At 41.2% G+C, this 24,262-nt stretch overlaps 3 protein-coding genes and 1 long non-coding RNA gene across 6 annotated transcripts in view; 2 read left to right on the plus strand and 2 right to left on the minus strand.

Moving 5' to 3' along the window:
• Positions 1-413: 413 nt before the first annotated feature.
• On the plus strand, positions 414-2,886 carry dusp23b (dual specificity phosphatase 23b). Of its 2 annotated transcripts, none has more exons than XM_046412872.1 (3): positions 414-585; positions 1,306-1,585; positions 1,710-2,886. In XM_046412872.1, exons 1-3 carry the CDS (start codon positions 518-520, stop codon positions 1,893-1,895), a joined length of 534 nt encoding a protein of 177 aa, XP_046268828.1. In that variant the 5' UTR covers positions 414-517; the 3' UTR covers positions 1,896-2,886. The 2 variants fall into 2 exon arrangements, with proteins under 2 accessions (XP_046268828.1, XP_046268829.1); XM_046412873.1 differs by lacking the exon at positions 414-585 and adding an exon at positions 1,132-1,204.
• Positions 2,581-16,945, minus strand: LOC124071868 (afadin). Its single transcript, XM_046412881.1, has 24 exons — positions 16,679-16,945; positions 14,249-16,475; positions 13,127-13,319; positions 12,859-12,965; positions 12,636-12,763; positions 12,459-12,541; positions 12,277-12,357; positions 11,964-12,169; positions 11,683-11,828; positions 11,484-11,578; positions 11,104-11,375; positions 10,712-10,855; positions 6,721-6,919; positions 6,549-6,640; positions 6,349-6,435; positions 6,150-6,215; positions 5,949-6,022; positions 5,500-5,618; positions 5,305-5,424; positions 5,098-5,183; positions 4,777-4,917; positions 3,347-4,228; positions 2,755-2,845; positions 2,581-2,636 (listed from the first exon to the last, which is right to left on the minus strand). Exons 2-24 carry the CDS (start codon positions 14,342-14,344, stop codon positions 2,581-2,583), a joined length of 3,564 nt encoding a protein of 1,187 aa, XP_046268837.1. The 5' UTR covers positions 14,345-16,475; positions 16,679-16,945.
• LOC124071869 overlaps positions 9,414-24,262 on the plus strand; it is a 39,097-nt gene continuing 24,248 nt past the window's right edge. The window contains exon 1 of one of the 2 annotated variants that reach the window (XR_006845407.1): positions 9,414-9,707. This is a non-coding gene — a long non-coding RNA (uncharacterized LOC124071869). The remainder of the gene's footprint in view (positions 9,708-24,262) is intronic. The other variant, XR_006845406.1, reaches the window with a different exon arrangement.
• LOC124071851 lies at positions 18,803-23,707 on the minus strand. The gene is made up of 9 exons (XM_046412853.1): positions 23,501-23,707; positions 23,216-23,309; positions 22,992-23,045; positions 22,306-22,351; positions 22,084-22,211; positions 21,889-22,003; positions 21,261-21,383; positions 21,029-21,166; positions 18,803-20,790 (listed from the first exon to the last, which is right to left on the minus strand). The coding sequence occupies exons 1-9, from the start codon at positions 23,607-23,609 to the stop codon at positions 20,677-20,679; spliced, it is 921 nt and encodes a 306-aa protein (XP_046268809.1). The 5' UTR covers positions 23,610-23,707; the 3' UTR covers positions 18,803-20,676.

Raw genomic sequence — 24,262 nt, forward strand, 5'->3', positions numbered from 1 at the left:
GTCTGATATTCTGTATAGATACCGCTTCTTGTACGAATAGAACATTTTCCTGCAGAAAGGACTTTGTGGCATTAGGAAGTCAGGTGTAGTAGTATAAAAAAGGACAAATTTAGCTCGTCGATTCGCCCTTTACCCAGCTTTAAAGGGCCTTTACCATTATCATTATTATTATTATTATTTTCTGTATATAAAATTATAGTTTATAGTTATATTCAGGTTTCTGTTGGAATAGACACTTTCACAGTGAGAAAGTCGGAGGGCTTAACTTCTCCCACGGAGCCGCATGTCCTTTAAACGCCACGCTTAACGGCTGACATACACGCAGGGGAAAAAAACAGGATCAGTACAGTTTTTGCATTTATTTTTGATAGATAATGTCAAAAATCACGAAGGATCCACGATGATCGGTCCAGGGTTGAAAAGGTATGCTTGAAAACAATTTGGGTAGCCTTTAGTCACGTCAAGTATTTTGTTCGTTGTGATTGGATAAGCAACGTTTCGCGCTCATTAAATATTCATGAGTCGCCCTTGCCATTCTGGGAAGAATTTCTCTAACGGGGTATTCGTTCATCTCAACGGAAAACAGTAAGTACATTTCGATCGTTTGAAGACTGACCACTGTTATAACTGGGCCTTTAAGCAACACAAGGGCTTAACTTAAGCTGGTTTCTAACGGTAAAATTCCTCCCTCTGCAGACCGCTGGGGTCATAAAGCTGTGAGGCAGCTACGTTAGCTAAATTGCGACGCTCTTGTCTTAACCCTGTAATCCTTATACAAAACCAGTCGAACACTGGGCCTGCCTGCAGTTGTTTTTGTCTAACACCGGGCGTGTACATTATGTTGAAATACGTGACGAGGCCAATATCGAGCCAATATGTTTCTGTCTGTTGTTTGCGTGAACTCTATGAGGACGTCAGGCGCAGTTTCACTTTCATGTCAAACCGGTCCACAGGAGGGCCGGTGTGGCTGCAGGTTTTCTTTCCAACCAAGTAGCAGCACACCAGACTTGACTCATTTAATCAACTGATCTCCGTCTTCAGACAGCTGATTGGTCAAACGGTGTGCTCTTGGTTGGTTGGCACAAAAACCTGCAGCCACACCGGCCCTCTTAGCTCAATTGTTCGACTTGTTGCAAAGGAAGGACTGAAAATGCTTGTTACAAAATGGACAAAGTCCGTGTGTGTGTGTGAGAGAGAGAGAGGGGTAAGTGTGTTTACTCAAGGCAGGGTTTTCACTGCTTTGTTTAGTACAAGTGAGAGAGGGGTGTGTGTAACAACATTTCTTTATTTGATTCCTCTTCTCAGTTTGACAAGCATGGCCTCCACTCCTCCGCACAATTTCTCCTGGGTCGTGCCAGGCAAATTGGCCGGGCTGGCACACCCCAGGATGACCTCTGAATACCAGTACCTGCTGGACAGTGGCATCAAACACCTGGTTTGTCTGTGTGAAAGAAAACCACTTTATTATGACTCGTGCCCAGAGTTAAAGCTGCACCATATTAAGGTAGAGGACTTCACGCCTCCTTCTCCAAGCCAGATTGAAAGATTTCTCTCTATTGTGGAAGAGGCCAACTCCAAAGGGGAGGTAAGATCCAAGTACATACAAATACTTTTTCTGAGGCTGAGTCTCATAACAGTAAGTAGCACAGGGTTGGTGGGCTGTGATCCAGTTTGTTGAACAAAATAAATAACTTGTTGTTCCTTTGCAGGGTGTTGCAGTTCACTGCATGCATGGTCACGGAAGAACAGGAACCATGTTGGCCTGCTACCTGGTGAAGTCGGGGAAGATGTCTGGTATCGATGCCATCAGTAGGATCCGCAAATTGCGCAAAGGCTCGATCGAGACTCGTGAACAAGAGAAAGCCGTGATGCAGTTTTATCAGCGCACGAAGTAAGATGAAGTAACGATGCTGTTGGGAAGCAAACAGGGCAGCGGTTTTGACAGTTCATAAGCTTAAAATAAGTGGAAGAAGTACCTCAGTTGTATGGCAAAATGAAATTTATTATCTTGAAATAGGAAAGACAAGAACAGATGTGTAAACAGGTGACGTCCTGGACCACAATGCTGAACTGAACATGGACATTTCTCTGAAGACAAGCACGGCATGTGCAGCCTGCCTGTCACTTTGAGAACACATTACTTCTGCTGACAGACACGTTCCTCCTTTGAGGTCTGTGTTATGCACCTTCGTTTATGCACTGGATGCCACTGAAAAGAGACGCTGACGTTCCTTGAATGTGAGTTTTTCTGGAGCTGATGCTCTCTCCATTTTCTCCTTCTGATTTCTGTAAATGAACAGCAGTTTTAGCAGGAGTACTTGAATCCCATAAATGGGGAAACACAAACGGGAGCCTGAGCTGTTTTTAACTGTACTTAGTGAGTGTAGTCTGCAGATTTATTTGACTTTCCAAAACTTTTTGGAAGAAATAAATCATTGCAATACAATTGGGGTAAATGAAGAAGCTCGTTGTGATTACACAACTGTGTCGTGAGGTCATAATGAGTCGAAATGCTGCCTAATTAGCTGCTCATATGTGCATAACGTATAATTAGCTGCTTTGGAACCAGAAAGTTTAAACTCACTCTTTTGAAGCCATGTTGTTAATGTCTTCAGTCGGCCCACTTGCTCTTTGATCTGCCAAAGTAACAGAAATGTTGTGATGTACATTAAAATAAGATGTCTGATGACCACAGACCTTTTTGTATAGATGAAAATGACAGTAAAATGTAAAACTTTCTTACAGAATATTTACCTGTCTTTGCCTTGTCTTCCTTTTGGGAGAGATGCTGCTTTTCTAACTCTCTCAGTTCAGTGTTGCCGTTCCCAGCAGAGCTTCTCCTGTTCTAACAATGGAAAAAAAATTAAATAAATAATTTAAATCTAAGTTATTGTGGTGTTCAGTTTCTCAGTCTTATTACTCAGATTTCTCTGGTGTTCGAGTGTTCCTGTGTTGGTAAAAGTTAAGACAATTTTTTTTTCAGACAGTAACTGAAACACATTTACTTTTTCCTGAGGTTAATACTGTGTGCCTTTCTGTGATGGTTTCCAACTCCTCTGGCTAAACTAAATCACTTTAATCACCCTGAGGAAGGCGACTAGCCTTTGTCTAAAACATGCTAAATGCTAATATAGCTTACTACTGACCTGTGACAGTTTGTATTTACTACAAGCTGAATTCATATTCGCATATTCACTTACTGTGGGGACTTACTGTAGAGATAATCAAGTTAAGCAGGAACTTTCAGTTGTGTGTCCTGTCTTGCCTCACTCCCTCTAAGAATTTCTTCAGATGCTAATGTTGTAAGTGGAGCTTCCTTTTACCTGACACCTGCCTCGCGCCTCACCTGTGTTCTTTTCTCCATCTGCTGTATCATGAGCATCATGTCCAGATCCTCGTCTTCCCCCTCGTCCTCGTCCCCGTCCTCTTCTCTCTGCTGAATCTCCTGCAGCCTCTTCTGAAACTGCCACTCCAGGCTGAGCTTTCGGAGCCGGTCGCCCTCCTCCGCTGTGCGTTTCACTTTGGCCTGGAGCTCCTGCACCTCCTGCTCCAGGAGCTCCACCACACGGAGCCTGTGCTGCTTCTCCAGCTTTTCCTGGGCATCCCTCCTCCACGGATCAGACACCCCTTGAGGGTCCTTTTGCGTTGTTGGACATGAGACCTGCCTCTGCTGAGTTGGAGGTTCTTGGAAGGAGACATGTTTTGTTGGAGTGATGCTTACTTGGGGTTTTGCTGCTTGATCCCTGTGTGTGATGGATGGGAGTGAGGGCGGAGGTAGCTTCTTGGTCGCAGGTTTGGGACATGCATAGATATGATGGGCCTGGTTTTGAGGATTTCCATTCATTTTAAGGGTTTGGTTCATCTTCACTGCCAGCAAAGATGAACTCTGGAAGGTTTTGAGCGGAGGTTTTGTCTGGGTGTTCACCACTTTGGTGACAGGGATATCTATACGTATTGGTTGGATCGCAGGTGTAGGTGTTGGATGTTGTGAAAAGGGAGTTCTCCACATACCGGCACAACTTGTGCGGCTGCCTTGCTGTTGCTTTGTAGGAGAACAGTTATCTGAGAGGATGTCATGAGAAGAAACACATGAGCGAATTGGGAAGGATGAATAGTGGCTCATGGTGTGCTTCACACGCTGGGCCTTCTGCTCCCATAAATTCTGCCTCTTGTCCAGCAGGGGGCCTCCACTCTCCATGCACAAGTTCTCCTGTGACAGAGCCTGACGCTAGAAGGTTAACAGAGACATTTTTGTGGCTGTTACCTACTTGTGTGTATCATTTTATCCAACATCAGCGGTGGTGGAAGTACTTGCCCATCAAGTTTATGAAAAGTTAAAGGTGTTTCAACAAAAGGCACATGATACAGCATGCCAACCCAACCCAACCCAACACATGCCATGTTTGCTTTATCCCTTTTATTGCAGCTGCAAAACACTGAGCAATTGAACTGGTCTTGCAAGGGACTGACTTCGAATTAAAAATAGCCACAGACTTTCTGAGTCAGACTGCCCTTCCACACCACAAGATCAATGAAAACTATTTACCACAGTAACTACATGTAACATGGAGCAAATGGTAATAACAGTAATAGCATATATAGTAATAGTATTTATAGTTGGATAGTGTAGTTTAAATTGGACTTAAGTACAGTACTTGAGTAAATGTTCTTAGTTCCTCACCACCACTGTGTACAATGAGTAAACAGCCAATGTATTAAAACAGCTTGGTGCCAGAGGGACATTAAGTCTCTGTGTAGCATTTAATAAAGATTTACCACTGTGGTCCTTTTACTGCTGCTCTGTCCATCTGAAGTCCTCAGAGACACTTTGAGTGTTTGCTGTGGTCGCCTGGATTCTGGTAGCTTCTTGTCCAGGGACTTGGGAGTGGGAAGTGTCAGGTATTCCCTTTGAAATGTCTGAATACAGACAAAAAAAGCAAACAAAAATGTCATTTTGTGGCAGAGTTAAAACAGTAAACTCTTTAAACTATATAGCATTCCCTCCCATTTGTGCTATTTAGCTGACACATTCCTTGGTGACTGAACATTTTAAAAATGTTACAAGGAAATAGATGGAAAAATCTAGAAAACCCTCACATTGGCACAAAGGTTGACACTGGAGATGGCAGTCATGTTGTTCCCGCTTACGACAGGATCGTCGGGTTCATCTTTGAGACCAAAATCTGGTGAAATGAGGACAAAAATACACCAGAGTTGTTCGTATGGCTTAAAAATCAAATCTATATATGAACATATACGCGCCTGCCCAGCATTGCTAAGTGATCACAGTGGAAGTGCACCCACTGGTCATGTTGGGGTTGGAGCGATAAAGCTGTCTGTTTCTCTGCATTGTCTGGTCTTTCCTCCTTTTGCTGCCTCCATGGAGCTGTTGTGAGGGACCAGGATCTGCAACACTTTCATTGCCTTGTGAAACAAAAGAAAGGTCTTAATGAGGTCATGAAGAGCAGAAAGTGATGAAAAAAGGATGTTTTAACTTACCCGTAGTCCACTCTGAGACTGGCTCGCTCAGCAGAGCCCCCAGGCCATGGTAGCTCGCTCCAAACTTCACAACCTGTAGGGTCACAACGGGGCCGGTTTGCATCATGATGGCTGCTGCCCTAAATGATTATAGGATTAACGAGATTATTGCCTCATTTTATTGCCTTGTTAAATTGTTAGTCAAGGCAATGAAAAAGTGAGAAGCTAGCGTTGAATACCTTTGATTGGATTATCTGGGTCTTGATCTGAGAGTACAACACATAACTCTTTAGCTGTGAATGAGTTTTGTAAGTAAAGGTTAGGCTGGTATCACCTGTTGCTATCTGAAAACCGTTTAATGACATGAGAACTCTGATTTTATTGATTATCGTTATGACCGTGTGACAAATGACTCTGCTAAACGTAAACTTTTTTCCAGCCAGTTGTGTAACAGTCTGTTACATGGCTACCTTTCCTGACTGAGGCCAACCAGGCTTTGACCATCCACACTCAGCAGCTGATCCCCAGCTGTTAACCTGCCATTCTGCACAAAGTAGAGACACAAGAGATTTTGTCTATTATTACACTCTTTCTTTGTTTAAGTCAGTTGAAATTATTCTTTTCTTTTTGTATCACACGTTCAGCCGGATCTAATTTGTGTTTGATCTCACCATTTCGGCCGGTCCTCCCTTGACAATAGATTTGATATAAATCCCAAGGTTACCTTGACCTGCTCCCTGTGGCAAAGTACGAGGGAGGGTGTTAATTAGCTGAGATGTTTAGCAGATATTCTTCATGTTTGAAAAGTTCCAGTTAGTGAACACAACGGAATCGGGGAAAAAAACATTCTTGCAGAACTGAGGAAGTCACCTTGGCAGCTACGATGCTGACCCCCATTCCACTGTTCAGCGGCTTGTTCAGAGTAATATTCACAATCTCCGGGTCTCTGTGTGCCACCTGTTGAAGAAACTAGAAATAAAATATATGACAGCTTCATCAAAGCTTTATTTGATGTCAAATTAATTTGAACACATCTGAAACAACAGAACACAGTCTGTATTCTGGCTTACCAAGCATGTGCTCTCAGCAGAAGAAGGTGTTTCACTGAAGTACACAGTCCAGTTACCTTCGGAGTTTGGCTGGGATGTTAAAGAGCAGAGACCTGGAAGAGTATTATGACATTCAGTACAAATATCAAATAAAGAACCAATTTCAGGTGTGTTTTTTGCAATTATCCCATACCTTTCAGGCAAATTGGCTCTAAAAATTCCCTAAACCCTGGAGGGATTCCTCTCACAGTGTCACAGGAGTATCCTCCCTCTGGCAACAGGAAGGGCAGGTGGAGGTCAAGGTTCTCCTCCGGCTGGATGCCCCGTCCTTCGCTCCGGATCAGGTTATCTGCAGAGGCCTCAGCAGCCGTGACCACGGCATCGATCAAATCCTGCAGCGAGGATGACAGGTGGATCGGACGGCGGAAACATTTCAGGAAAAGGTCGTTCTAGTATATAGATTGGCATTTGTCATTCTGTGACAAGGCTTCAGGGAAGGGACATCCAATCTGCCTGCTGTGACACTGAGCAAAATACTGGAGGCCTTCCTGCAGATGACAATGACCACTGACCTCTCTGGAGAAGTAGAAAAGCACAGAAGTACTGTATAGTCAGAAGAAACTGCTGCAGTAGTAGCCACTAGTGGAAAGTAACCAAGGACCTTTACTCAAGAACAGTACTTGTACAGTTTTAAAGTACTTTTAATTTACTTCACTACATTTTAGAAGAAAATATTGTACTTTATTTATTTTTGTTCTGGTATACAAAACCTACGGTCATCATACAATGAAGTTAAAAGCTCCACCACTTACACATAATTCCCTGTTTATGCTGAAATAGTTAGTAGTTGTTATAGTGCAAACAGTAGTCACCAGTGGTGGAAGAAGTATTCACATACTTAACCCTTGTATTATGTTGAAAAAAAATGACGTTGATTATGTTGCGGGTCATTTTGACCCGTACTGTGTAAATCAACTAACAGTAAAACAAAAACAGGTTAAACCAATAACATCTTTATTTTAGATTATAGGAACATATAGAAAAGAGACATACAATATATTTTTAATCCCAACACTATATTTAAGAACTATTTAATTTTAAAACCAATAACATCTTTATTTTAATTTTCCTCTCTTCACGAACACTTTTGTTTGTCATTTGACTTTCCCCATTTTCAATGTTCAACATTTTCATTGTTCTCCACACGATGGACAGAATGTAATTGTGTGCTTTCTGCAGATGTAATTCTTGCATTTCACACAACAGGTACTTGTTTTACTGTCATCTCGGGGGGGACAGACCTGGCATCTCTTCCGTTTCTTCACACCTGTATCTAATGGATCCATTACAGATTGGTTGGGTGACGTGAGCTTGACCTTTTCAATGACAGCCGCAGCTGCTGGGGTTTTAGGTGGCCTGGCTCGACTCTGCATATTAGGAGTAACAAGTGCTTTGCCGAGTTGTTCCAGGAAAAGCCGACGTCGGAACAATTTTCCGGCATTCCATTGTTGGTTGATTTCAGTCCACAGGACATAGGCATTGTAAGCAGACACATCCACAATGTTATAGAAAATCACCAAGGGCCAACGGGCAGTCTTGCGCTGGCAGCTGTATGTTGCTGTGTTTTGCATCACAAGCTACCCATATTTTGATGCCATACTTGGCGGGCTTGTTGGGCATGTACTGTCGGAAAGGACAGCGCCCCCTGAATGGAACAACAGTAACATGGGGACCAGGATTGTACAACAAAGGCAGAATTTCAACCCATTTATCCCATACATCTCTGATCGCAGCTAACTTGTCTCTTTCACGTCGACCAGCTCTTGTGTCGCAGTTGTCAAATCGGATCACACGAGATATCATGTGAAATGTCTCCAGAGACATTGTTGCTCGAAAGATTGGCCTTCCATTCTCTTCGTTCCACAAACTTGCAGTTGCTTCTCCCCTTGACCTGTACACTCCAGCTAATACCAGAATTCCGATGTAAGCATGCAAGTCAGTCTGATCCAGTGGCTTCCATTTCTCTTGAAATACACGCCTCCCCTCCAAATTGGTCATGTCCAGTATAATCTTCTCTATTGGCGATATGAAGAGCTGAAATGCTGATTGAATATCATCAACTCGTGTGACAGCAAATCGTGTAGGACCGGGAGTCATTTTGATGACATTGGAAGATGACAGTCTACCTCGGCTTTGGTGTGGTGATGTTGACCATTTTATATTACCATCTTTTGATGTCCATGTCCCCTCTGTGGATGATGATTGCTGCATTCCTTGGTTTTCAGCTGATGGAGATCCAACGGCAGACTCGTCCTCTGAATTCTCATCGGAAGAAAATTGACAATCTGGATCATCAATAACATTGTCCTCAGTCTCTGAAAGATCCTCTGTCTCTGAAATCTCTTCCTCTGCATCACTATCCCAGTTCAACATCAGTGCCACAGTTTCTTCAACTGTAAAACTTCTGGAGCTCATTTTGGTGTGTTTGTCAAAGAGATGACATGAGAACAGTGACAAGCACAAGGGTGAGAAAGTTCCTCCTCCATTCACACCTGGGCCTCTGTTTCAAAATACAAATAATTTGGCAATCTAAACAAAGTATATCAAAGAGATCAAAGTGTTTAATTTGGATCTAAACAGCTATTTACCCACATTAAAGTGTCCGGGTCAAAATGACCCGCAACATCATCTTCGTATACAAACTCTGCACAGACATTTTACTACACATCAAAGAGTCCAGATTTTACACACCAGTTCATGACCCAAGATGAGGAAAAGTCACAAAATTGCAGGAAGAAAAAGAAAGGATAACCAGTACTTTGGTCAACATGAAAACTGAAATGGGTCAAATTGACCCGTAACATAATACAAGGGTTAAGTAAAAATACTTGCACCACAAAAACAAACTAAAAGTATATGTGAAATAAACTTTTGCCAAAGATGTTTTCTGTCATTTTGTAGTTCAGGTTGCATTTGCAGGTTCAACTTGGCCTATCAGATAGTTCTTGCTAAAATACAAACGTACGCCCCGCCCACCGCTTCTGCTTATGTCGCGAACCCTTTCGTTAGCCGTCGTTAGATCCACTAAACGCTACTTTACTCCAGTTTCAAAGTTCAGAGTTTCCTGTCCTGCCGTCGACAGCCGGTGACTGCGACTCTCATTTTACTCCAGTAAGCTAAGTATGTACTGCTAACTAACATTTTTAATATGGGTTGGAGTTTTAGCCATGTTTGGCGTTTGTGTGTTTGGCTAAGCTAACATGAGGCTTCCAAAGGCTGCTTATCACTTGGGTTATCCCGCTCTCATGGGGATCATAATTTCTGTTGTTTGTCGCTGGCTGTGCTTTGTGCTTTTATGTTGTCATCATCTAACAAGCTCGACTGTTAAAGTGCAGTGTTTGCATTGGTTTTCTGGTAACGTTAGCTGGGCTCAGGTTTGTTTGTTTGGTTGTTTTTTGACACTAGCCAAAGGTCACAGAGCTACCATCTCGTTTTATTGACGATCTTTGAATAACCCAGCAGCGTGAAACATGCCACTATTTTAAATGTATTTCTCAAATCTTTAAACCTAAAATGACCCAAACAGTTATGGGCTTTTTAAATACCCTTCTCCTTGCTTTGTGCAGATCAAGAAAAAATGGGTTTGATTGATTGGATTTATGGCATATTTACTACTGACTGATACAACTGTTTTGCATGGTAAACTTGGCCTTCTACAATACTGTATATGACTGTAATCTTGCACACAGTATGTTCACTAAAGTAGCTCCTTGTTGTATTATTTTAATGGTGAACTTGAAATGGCTTTTGTCTCACTAGGATGGGTAGTTACACATACAGTGTTTTAGTGTTTCCATACACCTCATATTCAGCAGAATATTTCATTCAAGAGCAACGGGTTTATATGACAACCCACTTTACTATTCTTCATATATTATTCATATTATTAAATGTTAGCCTCTGTTATGTGGCCAAGGCTTCTACACACATCCAGACACTAAACACCTGAAATATCGATCCTGCAGGGCACATACTGTCTGACTTGAGCTCTGATTAGTAGTGCTACCTTAATTTCCACAGGCCTATTCCTCATTATGTCAGAAATGAATAGGAAGGAACTGTCTTGGTTTCGAACAGAGAAAATGACAGAAGTATGAGTGGAAGGATACAGCAGAAGTACTCACAGGGGGGATGTGAGGTTCACTGGTTGCATAGAGGTAGCCATCTAGCAGCGTTTGCAGCTGCAGTGAGTTCAACTTGAAGCAGGTATTCTGGATGTCCTTCGCGTCTTTCATTGAGTACTTATTCATGGTCAGGAGCATGGTTGCCTAGAAACAGTCAGGCAGTGCTATTTTAACAGCTTGTACCCACTGAAATATGTCCTTTGACACATAAGTAAAACTGCAAAGCATGAACAAGTTTAGAAATGTGTTATCCGTTTAACAACTACATGTGCTAAATGTAGAAAAGAACATTTGAAGCAGGTTTTTCTGTTGCTATAGACATACATCTAAAAGCCCAGACAAAGCCTTGTTTTTACCTAATGTTCAGACATGGAGTGCAGACAGGGACCGACCTGAATAATGTGTCCGAGGTGGCAGTCGGCAGCCAGCTCCAGGCCCTGCCTCTCTGCCCAGCCTTCGATGGCCATGAGCCTCTGGCGGAGAGCAGCTCCCCAGTAGTGGGAGCGCAGGCCTGGCGTGTTGGCCTCCGGGCTCATCAGCTGGTTGAAGAGCCAAGCACTGATGAAGTGGAAGAGTTGGGAGAAGAGCTGGATGGTGAGGGCGGGGTTGACCCGACAGCGGCGTAAAAGAGACATGGTGTTCATCAGGGTGTTCAGCACCATCTCTGCAATGGGCAAGACGAAAGTTTAGGGAGGCAGAATGTCCTGTAACTATGTGGTGTACTGAGTAAATTAATAATTGCTGTAGCATTTATAAATAAACAAACACTTACCTATGCCAGCTGGCAGTGGACCATGATGCTCAGGATCAATCAGAAAGGTTGGCAGGTGCTTCCTTAACTCATTTTGTAGACACTGTAGCAGGTAACTTAATTAAGACACACATATAAAAGAAATGTTTTTCAGCACAGTGACTTGTTTGATGGGTGGAAGGCTATACTGATCACTGAAAGTCAAGTCTGTCTTCTGTACCTGTAAGCTTCGTGTACCAGGCCCGACAGATCCAGCTGACTCTGCTGTGTGAGCGGGCTGAGGTCTTTGTCATGCTTGAGGAAGTTAAGCAGCTCAGAGGAGTTGGCCATCCAGAAGGTGAGAGCGCCGGCGATGGCCTGCTGCCTCTGCAAGGGGAATACAGCAGCAGGGTCTTGTAACGTCACACAACAGCACGCAGATGTGGTTTCTCAGTTTGCTTTTAGACTGACATCTATTCAGTGTGTGCAAATGGAACAAAGTAAGAGGTCTCTTGGACTTGCCTGCATGACCTTCCCTGTCATGGCCACCATTTTGTTTGCGATCGAAGTTACACCGTGTGTCTGCCCTGAGGATGGAGATCCTCGCCTGTACTGGCGTTGCAGCTTAAAGCGTCCTGCGGCGTAGAGGATGTAAGCAGGCGAGAGCTTGAAATGAACTGTGGAGCTGTTGGTGTAATTTATGACTGCAGACAGGAAGGCTTCCTCAGCTGAAATGTAGAAGCCACCAGCAGGGGGCAGCAGGATGTTATGGGAGTGAAGGCAGTGAGATCACATCTGGCAAGCCAAACTAGAAATAACACTGTTTCATACTCACAGTTATCGCAGAATTTAATCCCAATTGGTAATCCAGGTTGATCAGAAAAGTCAGGAGAAAGACCTCCGGTTAGCTTTAACCCTGTGTTTTAGATGAGGAATAGCAGAAACAAAGAATTGTAGTTCTTTGCTATTATATAATATAAATATTCTATATTTTTCTACAATTTGCAGATAACTTACCTGGGGTGGCCTGCCTCTGTTGCTGTTTGTTTGTCTCATGATTAGAAATGTTGCTGCTGTTGTTCAGTGGCTTTTCAGTTGACCTGGATATTTGTTAAGGGGTGGACGTTATTCAGACGGTTAGGAAGGCCCAAAGTCTGGAAAATAAAAATCCATCTGAACAATGAAACACTGTACCTGTTCTCATCCTCTGAAGCCTTGTCAGTCGCTTTGGATTTGTTCTTCTCTTTCTTCTTTTCTTTCCTCGACAGCGTCCTCTTGAAGTTTTGCATCACGCCTCCTTTTTCCTTCTCGTGACAGTTTTCCTTTGTTGTTCAACGCACATAAAAACAACGTAGAAAATGAGACAATGTGCGAGTGAAGAGAGAGTGAAACTGCAGACCAGATTAATGAGTTTTACCTCTAAACCTTCTTTGTCTTTCTTGAGCACAAAACGTCCTTCCCTGTTGTCTGTAGTCCAGTTTAATTGGACAACCAAAGGCCTCTCACCCAGATCCAGTTTCCGTTCTTGTTCCACATATAAAACACAGTGAAATGAGCATGTTCTTAAATCACTAAAACGCCACCAAGTGTAGCTGTATTAACACAATGTCTCACCAAAGACGGAAATAACAACCAGAGCAGAATCTGAATGCATTTCTTTCGCCTCGAGTTACGTGAGTGATTACCTTTATTGGCGTGGATCTCACACAGGGAATAACTTGTGGTCAGCATTTTCATATCAGGCCTGAACTTCTCTGAAAGCGTTTCGATAACCTCGTGAGTGGAAGAGCTGCTGCAAACACGAAGGCACTTTGTGGCCACATTTCCTCCAACGTGATCCTCAAAGTAGAAGCGCATGACGCCATGAAACTCCAAGTTCTGCCAGAAAAGAGAAAACTGTTTTTGCTTTTAGGTATAAAAACTGTATTGTTGGATAAGTTTTGAGAGTAAAAAAAAAGTTATACAGTTTTCAAAACGTGCAAACGCATACACCATGCAAGGGAAGGGATAAATTGCAGATGACACTGATCAGCCCTGTCAACAACTGTCCTGCTAGTGTCTTTAGTGGTAGTATTACGATTTCTGTAGTATTTCTAGTACTGTTCTCAGCTGTATACTTTCAGTCTGTTGAGGGGTCAACTTTTGACAGCTTAAAAACTTTTCAGGTTAAAACATGTTCAGACAGTAGTGAAAAATGGCAGTTGTAATGCCTCACAGCCTGAGTTGACATCTTCAAACAGTTCAAAATCTAAAAAATATTCAGTTCACTGCAATGAACAACAAACAAAAGCATCACATCGTCACATTTGGGAAGCTGTCTGTCTGTCAGTGCATGTGTGCTTACTTTCTCTCTCATTACAGTGTAACACCAGCACTCAGTCATAAAAATATTAACAATACGTTAAAAAAACCCTAAAACATTCTGACATTTTCGACAACGAAAACACAATGAACACAATGGTTTCCTGTGTCTCAGAGGAAAATCATGTACTGACTTTGTGTTTTAGTCCTGACGAAATAACAGAGAGTATATTATATGAATTTTAGTGTAAGATATAAGATGAAACATTAATAATTGGATAAGACATGGCAGTACTGAATAACATATGGACCTGCAAAAGTGATGCAGTAAAGTATAAACTCTACTCATGTAGCATCCCAGTACTACTCAGTTAAATATACTTAGTTACTAGGTTGTAACTCTGTTTAATTTTATCTTTACATCTAAAGGTACATCTAAAGCTGTTGTAAGGAATAAAGGTTAAGCCAGACTTCATGACCCTCTCTAATGCCTGCAGGCGACTCACCTCATCAGGTTGGCTTATTTCAAACAAGTCCAGTCTGTTGTCGTTCCACTGTCTGATAGCTTTGGCTAATTTCTCTCGTTCTTCCTCCTCCGGCATTTTTCACCAATTAAACTCAAGGTTTCTATCCGACTGGCTGCTTCAGAGTGTCTCCAGGAAAAGACGGAGAGGACTATCCTGTGACAGAAAAACTCTTGTCTGTCCTGGGTGTTGTATTTATGAGGACCCCACCCCTTCTTCAATCGGTTCCCCATTAGTTATGAACTCATTGTGCTCTGCAGTGGGTTCTTAAACATAATTGCCTGCTTCATCCCCTCTCCAAGCCCCCACATCCCTCTGCCCTCATTTAACAGGTCAGTGGATCTTCGATATGTGAAGCAAACAGTTTTCTAATCATATATCTGTCACAGGCAAATGACTCCCATCTTCTGCCACCAAATTCCTTTAGTCATTTTCTCTTTAACTCTTATAATTTCCGTCAGCAAACGTGCACATTTTGATTTTCTCAGTTGGGTTTACATGTATTCAGCTATCTCTGATCTTCATCCTGTGGAAGTCGTCATGTAGAGCTGACAGTGTGGAGGAGACCCAGAGACATTTCCCATCCACCCTCCTTTTCTCAGCAACATGGATGTTTACGCTTGAGGGAATCCCACTTCTCATGCATACCAGTGATTTTCAACACAATTTATGGTCTTCCCATTCAGTCGGCTCTATGTATGTAGGGCAGCTTTTGTTGGCTGCTCTGAAGCTTTCTGGGTAAACCTACAATGGAACAAAAGCCTTAGCTACACCAACCCTTAATTAGATATACAGTATAGCATTAAAAAACTCAACAATCAAGGGTATTGTTGTCTGGATGTTGTAAAATGCAGAGAAGACGCTTTTCAGAAGGACAAACATGATGATAATCCATTTGATACACAGGTACAAGGCTACAGACCGTCAGCATAATTCTTGTTTGCTTGCATTTATCAAGTAAAAAGAAAGATTGCATGAATCAGTGAATGTTTTTTAATTAATGTTTAACTGAAATGAAACAGTTTAGACATTTTAAAAGAGCATTGGAATCTGTTCAATCCCTAAATCCTCTCTGGTACCTCTGAGTTAGTGATGCATATTGTAATACGTGTTGTGTTTAAACACAATGCAAGATGGACCGCAGCCCCAAATCTTTGCATGGAAGCTATTAATTACAATCAGTGCAGTGTTATGGGAACAGTACTGCACTGCAAAAGAAAATATTGCAATTGTTGTGTATCTAGTTCACATACTCTAATCTTCACACACATATAAAGTGAAATACTTGTAATGTGGAGCCCAGCATCTGAGAGCAACAGTGCAACACTAGCACACTTAGACAAAACAAAGTAGGACACATAGGACACAGTAAAGAAGGTCTGTGAAGTGTTGTTATTTATTTTTTTAAAGGAACCACATGGTGGCGCTATTGGATTCGCTAACAGACTTGCGAAAAAAGAGGTTTTATTTCTTTTAAGCTAATTTTATTCGGTTAAGAAGTTTATCCCACCACGAAACAGACAAATACAAACAAAGAGAGCAAAATCAAGAATACTGCTGCCGTTCTATGAAACTTCAGTAGCAGAGATTTCCTCATAATGTGAAGCTTCATCATCCCAATGGCCACTGACTCGAGGGGACTCAAAAAACATAACTTCACTGTTTCATTGTTGAGGTGTGAGATTACAAAGATACGGTTCTTTTTCTCATTTGATTTGCCAAACACCTCCTGTTTCCATCCCCTCCAAGTGCAATTCTCTAGTTAACGCCTCAGAATAACTAATGTAACACAAGACCGCAATAAGAACCACTTCAGTATATTTCACAGAACTTTACACTGGCTGTAAATCTAATGGGGAAACTACACTAGGACACACAGTACACTGCACAGCACATAATGTAAAAAGCAAGACAGTAATGTTCCGGGTCATGCCATAGTCATGCCATAAAGTTGTTTTTCTCTACATCCTTTGGGTTGAAAACACAAACACATTAAGGATTAAAGCATGAACCTTTCTGCTGCACCTGCTAGATTTACAAGCATATTCTTTCCTCCCACCTGTCGTCACCTTTTCCTTTTTTGTGATGTAGAGCTGTTTGTTGGCTTCTTGTTGGTTTGACACAGCTTGATATTGATTTCTTGTAATACTGGCACTTGGTGAATTTCGGTTTGTTAGGTTGTTGTTGCAGTTGCACTCATCAAAATCTGCTATGGATAAGAATGACAGTTTATAATGCTGAACATAAATATATCTAATAATGTAATTTAAATAAAATCCATTTACCCTCTGAAATTCTCCACATCCTTGATGGTTTTTAATTATTTGCACATCCTCCAGGAAAGATCAATATAGTATTTTACAGTATCATGTAGCAGGAAATAATATAAAATTCCAAAAACAAATTACTTACCAGGCATACATCAAAATTATTGTGTTTTTTCTTGTATTTGCTTTCCTAAACAAATCCATTACTTAGGTAGAATACTCTTCTTTCTTTTGCTCCAAAAGAATTATCAGGAAAATACGAATAGTTAATCATTATGTATATCAGTTTCCCAGATTTGCATGTAATTTGGAACAGTTTCTAAGGTGAACGAAGATTCAAGCAGGATACAGTCTTTTGAAATGTCACATCTCCGGAAGAGTATATGGCAGAGATCTCCTGTTGCATTTTGCAATATTCACAGCCACCCACATGAACTCTGTAGTTTTTGTTCTGTGAGAACAGCCAGCGTGGAGATTCAGGAACAATCCCTTAAAAACAAACACCGTCTGTGTTGCATTCAGTGCCAACATCAGAGCTATCGTGCATCTAAATAAAACACGGCATGTGAAGCAAACTATATACCAGTGGTAAGAGATAAACAAGATGCAGGGCAGACTCATGACCAGCTGCAGAGTCCTCCAGGAAGACGAAAAGTAAGCCAGACCAGGCAGGATGACCATGCCAGTGGAGTAGAAAGTCCGACTGAGCCAAAGAACTCAATCACTACAACAAAAAAATAATATGTTTTAGCAGACAAACTAACCTCTTGGTATCAGGCACTGTGACTAACATCATTAATTATAAGATGTTCCCTTCAGTGCCCGTTTTAAAATAAAGCTCATCTTATTATACTGTTTGTTGAGCTCAAACAAATTAAGGCTAGACTTTGCACACTGATAGCTCCATAAGCAAGAAGAGGTCACTCAGATCACTGAAGGTCAGGGTCTGAACTACCCGTGGGTCCTGCAGCAGGAAGTCAATAAACTGCAGACTCCAACTGTTTTGTTGTGTCCTGTAAGAGGACAAGCAACTTGCACACATACTTTCAAACTCTATATATTCTACACTGTGTGTGTATGTAGCTCCAGTGTTTGAACATGCCGAGCACATAGGAGGCCGTCCACCCTCCCTTTCCACAAAATCCTCGTAGAAATTGAAAAGTGAGCAGCGGCGGGTACCATGGCGACAGCGTGACCCTGACACCGGAGATACCAAGCCCAAACACTGATGCAGTGAAACACCGCTTTCTTCCAAACCTTTGAAAATACCAAATATCATTATTTAATGTAATTTAAACAAATCATATGCAAGTCACTGGAAATTGTTAGAGGAGGAATGGTGGAAACTTAGCAGTGCAGAATACACCTGTCAGCCAGGTAGCCATTGACAAAAGCTCCAATAAAAAAATCCAGGAAGACTTGATTTGGCAAGCCAGGGTTTCTCACACACCAATGAGAACTAGGAGGGAAGAAGAAGACACCATCATCACTTTACTGAGAACTTGCATTACCGTTAAAACTCAAGCTAATCTTGGATGATTATTAAAATAATTACTATTATAACAGTAAAACCTTTTGTAGAGGGCCGACAGATAAAAAATATTTTATCTTATATTATAAATATGTATTTAAAGAGACGAGCGGGGCACCAGTGTTGATCAGAGTCCACGTCTTTCTTGCTCGTAAGTTTGCTGGTCATCTTTGCAAGGAAATGAGCAAGTTTAACGTGCCAAGCTGTGATTTATTGGCCTGTTCAAGGCTCTGTTTCCTGTTCCCAGATCAACCCACAACACTAAAACGGCTGACAGGTGAAGTGAATAACATTAATCAGCTGTTTACAATGCAGTATTCTGCAGGGACATCTTGGATCCTGGCAATCATGTGGATGCTCTTTATGCACACCACCCACTTAAACATTTCGGAACAAATCTGTACAAAACTTAATTTGTTTTTAGTCAGTTATCACCACTTGAAATGCATTTGCTTCCTACCCTGATGGATGACAGCCAGATTGAACCTTTCAACACAATTCAAAAATCAGTGGTGCAGGAGTGCAAGTTTAGTCTACACTGAAAGAATGTGGCTTTGCTTTGCATGCTTCAGTTTATCTGTGATAAACTGCCTTCAATCAGTACATATGGGTTGCTTGTACATTTCACTGAACCCTTGTAAACCCAGAGAAACATGTAAGACTCTCTTTTGAACTTTGACACATGCTCTTTTCATACAAAATGTTGATTGGTCAACTTTGCTGTTGATGTGGTTTTCTGAGAAATTTGGCAGGTTTGTGTTGTTTGGTTGAACTTTAGCAGTGTGACTTATTTAGTGCGTATCAGCACACGTTGGCATGAAGATCTCCTGCTCGAGGCCCCTTAGTTTCATCATCAGGAACGCAGTTTGTCCTCAGACATCTTTGCCCAATCCCCGGACCACATACAGAGCATTGCACAAAAGGTTGCTCAAGGTTGAGGTTACATAAGCAAAACATTTTGTAAGACACTACTTCACAGTCACAAAGAAAAACATGAGAGCTTTACAGACCTTAGTCTTATTTATTTCGGATCATTGATTTTAGTTGTTAAACTTTTATTCTGGAAAATATTACCTTGAAAATGGAGCAGCATAATGACAACACAAGCAGCTTTCTTCTTAGAACCAAATTCATTTAGAGTACTTAGATAAGTCCCTTTTTCTTTACTACCCTGTCCCCTGAATCATATTTCTAAACAACAAATCTGCAACAGCAAATACATTTATAAAAGTAAGAATTACCTGGATGATGTTCATCATCATCATTCCAACGAATTAGGTGATCCCTGACTTCATCTATAGGCAGGATTGATTCCCATGCAGTTTGGTGTGCAGGCATATTTACTCTTTTTCACTTGCTTCATTATAAGATTCTTTTTAAATAATTTGGTTCCAGATAACCAAATTGCGAAACTGATAGTAGCTGCAGTGGTCGAAATTGCACCTGAATATAAACACTGGCCACAGTGGGCCCCCCCAGTGGTATGTTCGTCTGTCTGTATCTAGATTATGTTAGCTGTTTTATTGATTTATCTCACTAAACTCTCGTAACACACCCAGAGTAGCTTGACAAACATGAGACATATACACTTTGGGACTCACTGTAGTCAGTGGTACATAATGTAAACATTAACCAAAACTGGAGCATTTCAGAGAAACTGTAAACGCTGTAATCCAGATTACTGAGGTCTCCTTTTCCAGAAACTATAAGTATACAGCAGGAGTGACACACTGACTTCCTGTAATAGAATTGATTAGACAGCCTTTCTGTGGTGTGTTTTTCTGAGAAATTAGTGTTCTTTGGTTGATGATGATAGATTGTGCAAAAATTATGCATCTGCTTTCATATAATGTTGCTCAACTTTGAGATCACATCATTCGTACTTTGCACCTCCCTTTATTCAATATTTGTATAGACTTTACTTTTATGTGTATCGAGCATCTTGCGCATAAAAATTTGTTGTGAATTAGTAAAGCGGCTCTGATGTTTGGATTTGACAGGATTATTAATCTGTTGTTCAGGAAAATCAGAATAAGTGCTGATTGCAGCTGCTTATCTCAGTGTAATAAGTGCTGTACAGTATTGGTCTGTCACATTAATGTGCGCTGTGGAGACTGGACTGAAGTTCATGGTGGACAAAATAATAAGAACGCACAGAAAGATAATCCAGTACAACAACAGCACAAAGTACAGTCTCAACACCTTCATATGAGGACAAAGCTGGTTGCCACTGAGTTGCATTAAATTCTTGGGTGTCCCTGTTACCTTGTATGCACCTTCTATACATTATGTGGCAGTCAAAGGTAGGATTGTTTACACACCTTAGGAGGGTGCCCTAAACACATCTTTATTAAAGAGATTCATGTTTTGGATGGATTTTCTTGACCACATGAGCTCAGTCAATTTTGTTAAAAAAGTAGTACCCGTTTACCTGTACGGTAAGTTTTGTTATTTATCATATTTGTTATCAAGATGAAACTTGCAATTTGTTGCTTAAAGCTGATTGTCACATTATTTTTCAGTTTACAGCTCAGGACAGCAGTCACTCTTATTCTAAAGTGGTATAAGAACAGCTGACATCATTTTCTCTTCTCCTGTAATTAATCTGTGTTTCATCTGCACAATGCAGATAAAATATCCTCCACTGAGGGTCTGTCTATGGGACTCTGACAGCGGTGAGAGAACAGCATCTTCCCATGTTCATTCAATATGAAGTCACCTCCCAGCTGCAAAAAAGAGGAAACAAAACGAAGAGGATGAACCTTAATAAACTTCCTGTGCACATTTAAAAACCAAAACGGTTGTGGGACGAACATTAAACAAACCAAATAGTTGTGAATGAACCATCATGATGTATTTTTGCTGGTTAAATTCACTGGAGAACTTTTCATGCCTTCCACAACATCAGTTTCTGCTGCAGCTGCCTCAAACTGCTTTGTAGGCGAAGCGGCGAGCACATTTTACCTGAAACATGTCGTCTTGAATCGATGGAAGCCCTCTGGGAAACTCCATATTGTCCAACACATATTCAGCATAGAGCAGCATGTTATTGAAGTTTAATACTTTCCTCAGAGATGCTCCCAGACCGCATGCTGCATACAGCTGCAACACCCAACAGAGTTAACGGCTAGCGTACCATCAGAAAGTGCATGAAATGTCAATACTGCATTACTGTGGCTTGACGTTGACCTCTGACCTTCCTGTCGGGGTCCAACAGCATGTCGTACTGACAGCCAGTCTCCTGCAGCCAGTGCGAAGCTCCATCATGACAGCCGAATGAAACAACCACCACCTCAATTGAGTGTGCGTTCAGGGACCTCTGAAGAATAAAGTCGCATACAGAGGATGATCATAGGGTTCCAGAGGAGAACTATAAGACAAAGAACGTGGTCTCCTCTGTGAGTAATGCTGCACTAACTACTTGTTCAGATCAATTTGCTTCCTTACTGATGAAGTTTTCTGGCAGCCAGAGGACAAGCATGGCTGGACGCCTTATTATGAACTCTGTTTTGAAATAATTGTGAACCTATAGAATGTGATAGAATATTTGGTTTCCATTCATATAACCAGAGAAAAATGTTCCAAACTGAATATTAAATCATTACAGTTGTGACACTCAGGAATGATGAAGTCAACTTCGTATTGCATGTCAAGCATTTTGCACTCTTCATGCTTTAACTGCATGTAAAACTAATAACAGACATGGCTGTTGCACACAATGTCCATCCAAGCAGCCATATAGTAAAAAGTTGGCTGTTGTTGTAGTAGTTATCTTATCTGGTGAAACTGCAGTAAACATTATTTCTCCAGTGTGTCGTGTTTACCCGATTCTTCTCCAGGTCTTTAAGATGGAGGCGGCAGAGCAGACACGAGAACTGGCGGATTAGCACCAGCAGGATCTTTTTACTCTTCCCAAGATATTTCTCTAATGTCACAGTTCTGCAAAACACAGTTAATATCATGTTAGTTTATTGTCTTAGCAAGTTTGGGTGTTTTAAAACGAAATGAATCCAACCCACTCTCTAGTTCTGGCGTCGATGAGAGAAGTATCTGGTGAAATACATCTTGACTGAGGGTCCCCATCCAGCGTTGTAGCGCTCAGCTGTAACTCATCATCCAAACGCTGCAGGAAGGCATCCCACTGCACCTGTGTTGCATTGGTCACAGTCGGTAAAAGCAAAACCCTCACACGATGGACCAAATCAGAGTAGTTTTAAATATCTGTAATGACAGTAACTTACTTGTAGTTGCTCAAAGTCCTGCACAGCATCGCTTAAAGCAACACAGCTGGAGAAGTCAGACAACAAGTTTTTACTGCCGTTTCATTCAGGGACTGTTGTTTTTGGTATGAAATTAGGAATCTCAGGTTTTTACTTTGTCAGTGTGCCATTTATGGTAGATTTGGTGGCCTGAGGGGGACTACATTATCTTTAGTTTTTGGCATTGTAATTCAGTGAGTAAAATATTGCAAAACACTTTACAAAGACATAAAAACTAAAAACTGTGGATTTGTTGACCAAGGTAGACTAATTGATTGATTACGGAAAACATTTGTTATTTCCTCCCTCTTGCCAAGAAACTTTGTTTGGACAGACTGGCTTAATTTGCAACTGGCAGTAATTTTTATTAGCATTTAAACTGCTTTTGTGTTGTTGTTTTTCTTTTCAGTAATTTGATTATTTATTTAAGATGCCAGAAAATTGTGAAAAAATAGTTTCTTCCAAGTTGATGTCTTTAAATCACTTGTTATGTCTGATCAACAGTCCAAAACCAGAACAAAATTCGTAATTTACCAACACTTAAAAAAGAGCAAATTAGTTTTTATGGTTGTCCTGCTTCTAAAATGATTTGAAAAGTAATTAATGTATTATCAAAATAGTGCTGTTTGTATTGATCAACAAATTAATTACAAGGCTCTAGCTCTTACTGATTGTTTTTTCTCCATTGGTCCTCTGCATCCTTTTTCCTCTTCACTGACAAACTGTGAAATTAGAAAAACAGTAAACGTAAACAACTCATATTTGCATGTCAAAGAGTGCAAAGTGGGAATCTGTGGGGCTCTGAAGCTCCTTTTACTTGTGTAAAATAGATTTGTGAATAAAGATTTATGAAGCTTTTACAGTTAAATGCTGTTCAAGTGCTGCTCATAACCTTCTGTACAAAGCTGCACCAGCTTCAATCAGACCCAGCAGCGACTGTTTTTGCTCTATGCGGATTTTCTGCCTGATGAAATCCTGGAGAGAGCCTACATGAGACAAAGTAAATGAAGTTAGTGTGTATGTGTCTGTTAGGGTCCATACTTCATGTCTAATGATTGACAGGCCTCCTGCTGCCCCGACTCCTGCTACGTCCATAAATCGCCTGCCAACTGCAGAACACGGCGTCTGCAGGTCTATTTTTGCATACGCTTGTCGGCCCCCACAACATGCCGCCTACCTTCCCTGCTCTCCTTCTCTGCGAGGTCCAGCAAAGCTTTTCCGTTTTCAACAAAAGCCGCGAGGGCTTTCGCACAAGAGTCTGCAGTCGCGTCTGCCATATCATCCATTTTCTGTTTGAATGTGGACCTGTTATCGCTTTGTAAGATGTGCAGCGTGTTATCAGCACGCTGGAGTGAAACACTCTCTGCCTTCTCTCAAAGTTCGCTCTGGACAAATGAGGAAACAAAAGATTTGAGGGTGAAGCTCACTTTAAAGGGGCGCTCCAGTGATTTTAAATTACGTTTGCTAGTCATGAGGAGTGCTGTTCAGCTTGTGATAGTGGTTGTTTAACGTCATCTGTTTGTCAGGTTTAAGAAAATTATTCAGGACTTGAGTTTTCTCAATTTGAGGACAACACAACTATTAAAGACAGTCTGTGTTATAAACTGCCATGTTTAAAAGAGTTAGGGAGGGTCTAACAAGGAGAAGATGTGGAGGGATTGGAACTGGAGGGTCAACTCTTTTTGGAGGTGGACCCATCTTTTGCTGCTCCAGTATATATTTGTATTAGTATTGTGTACTAACCTTTGTTTTGTGTAGTTTTTGCATTTAATGAAAATAAATAAAAATGAAGTAAATTCAAATCAGACAGCATGCATAGTAAATATGATCAATTTTTGAGTGGGCAGTTCAGCCCAAAATCAAAAAAACGTTTTTCTTTCTACCTGTCTATTGAACTGAAAATAATAATAATAATTATGTTAATAAGATAATAGTGTAG

Source organism: Scatophagus argus, chromosome 15, assembly GCF_020382885.2.
Source record: "Scatophagus argus isolate fScaArg1 chromosome 15, fScaArg1.pri, whole genome shotgun sequence".
Classification (NCBI taxonomy): domain Eukaryota; kingdom Metazoa; phylum Chordata; class Actinopteri; family Scatophagidae; genus Scatophagus; species Scatophagus argus.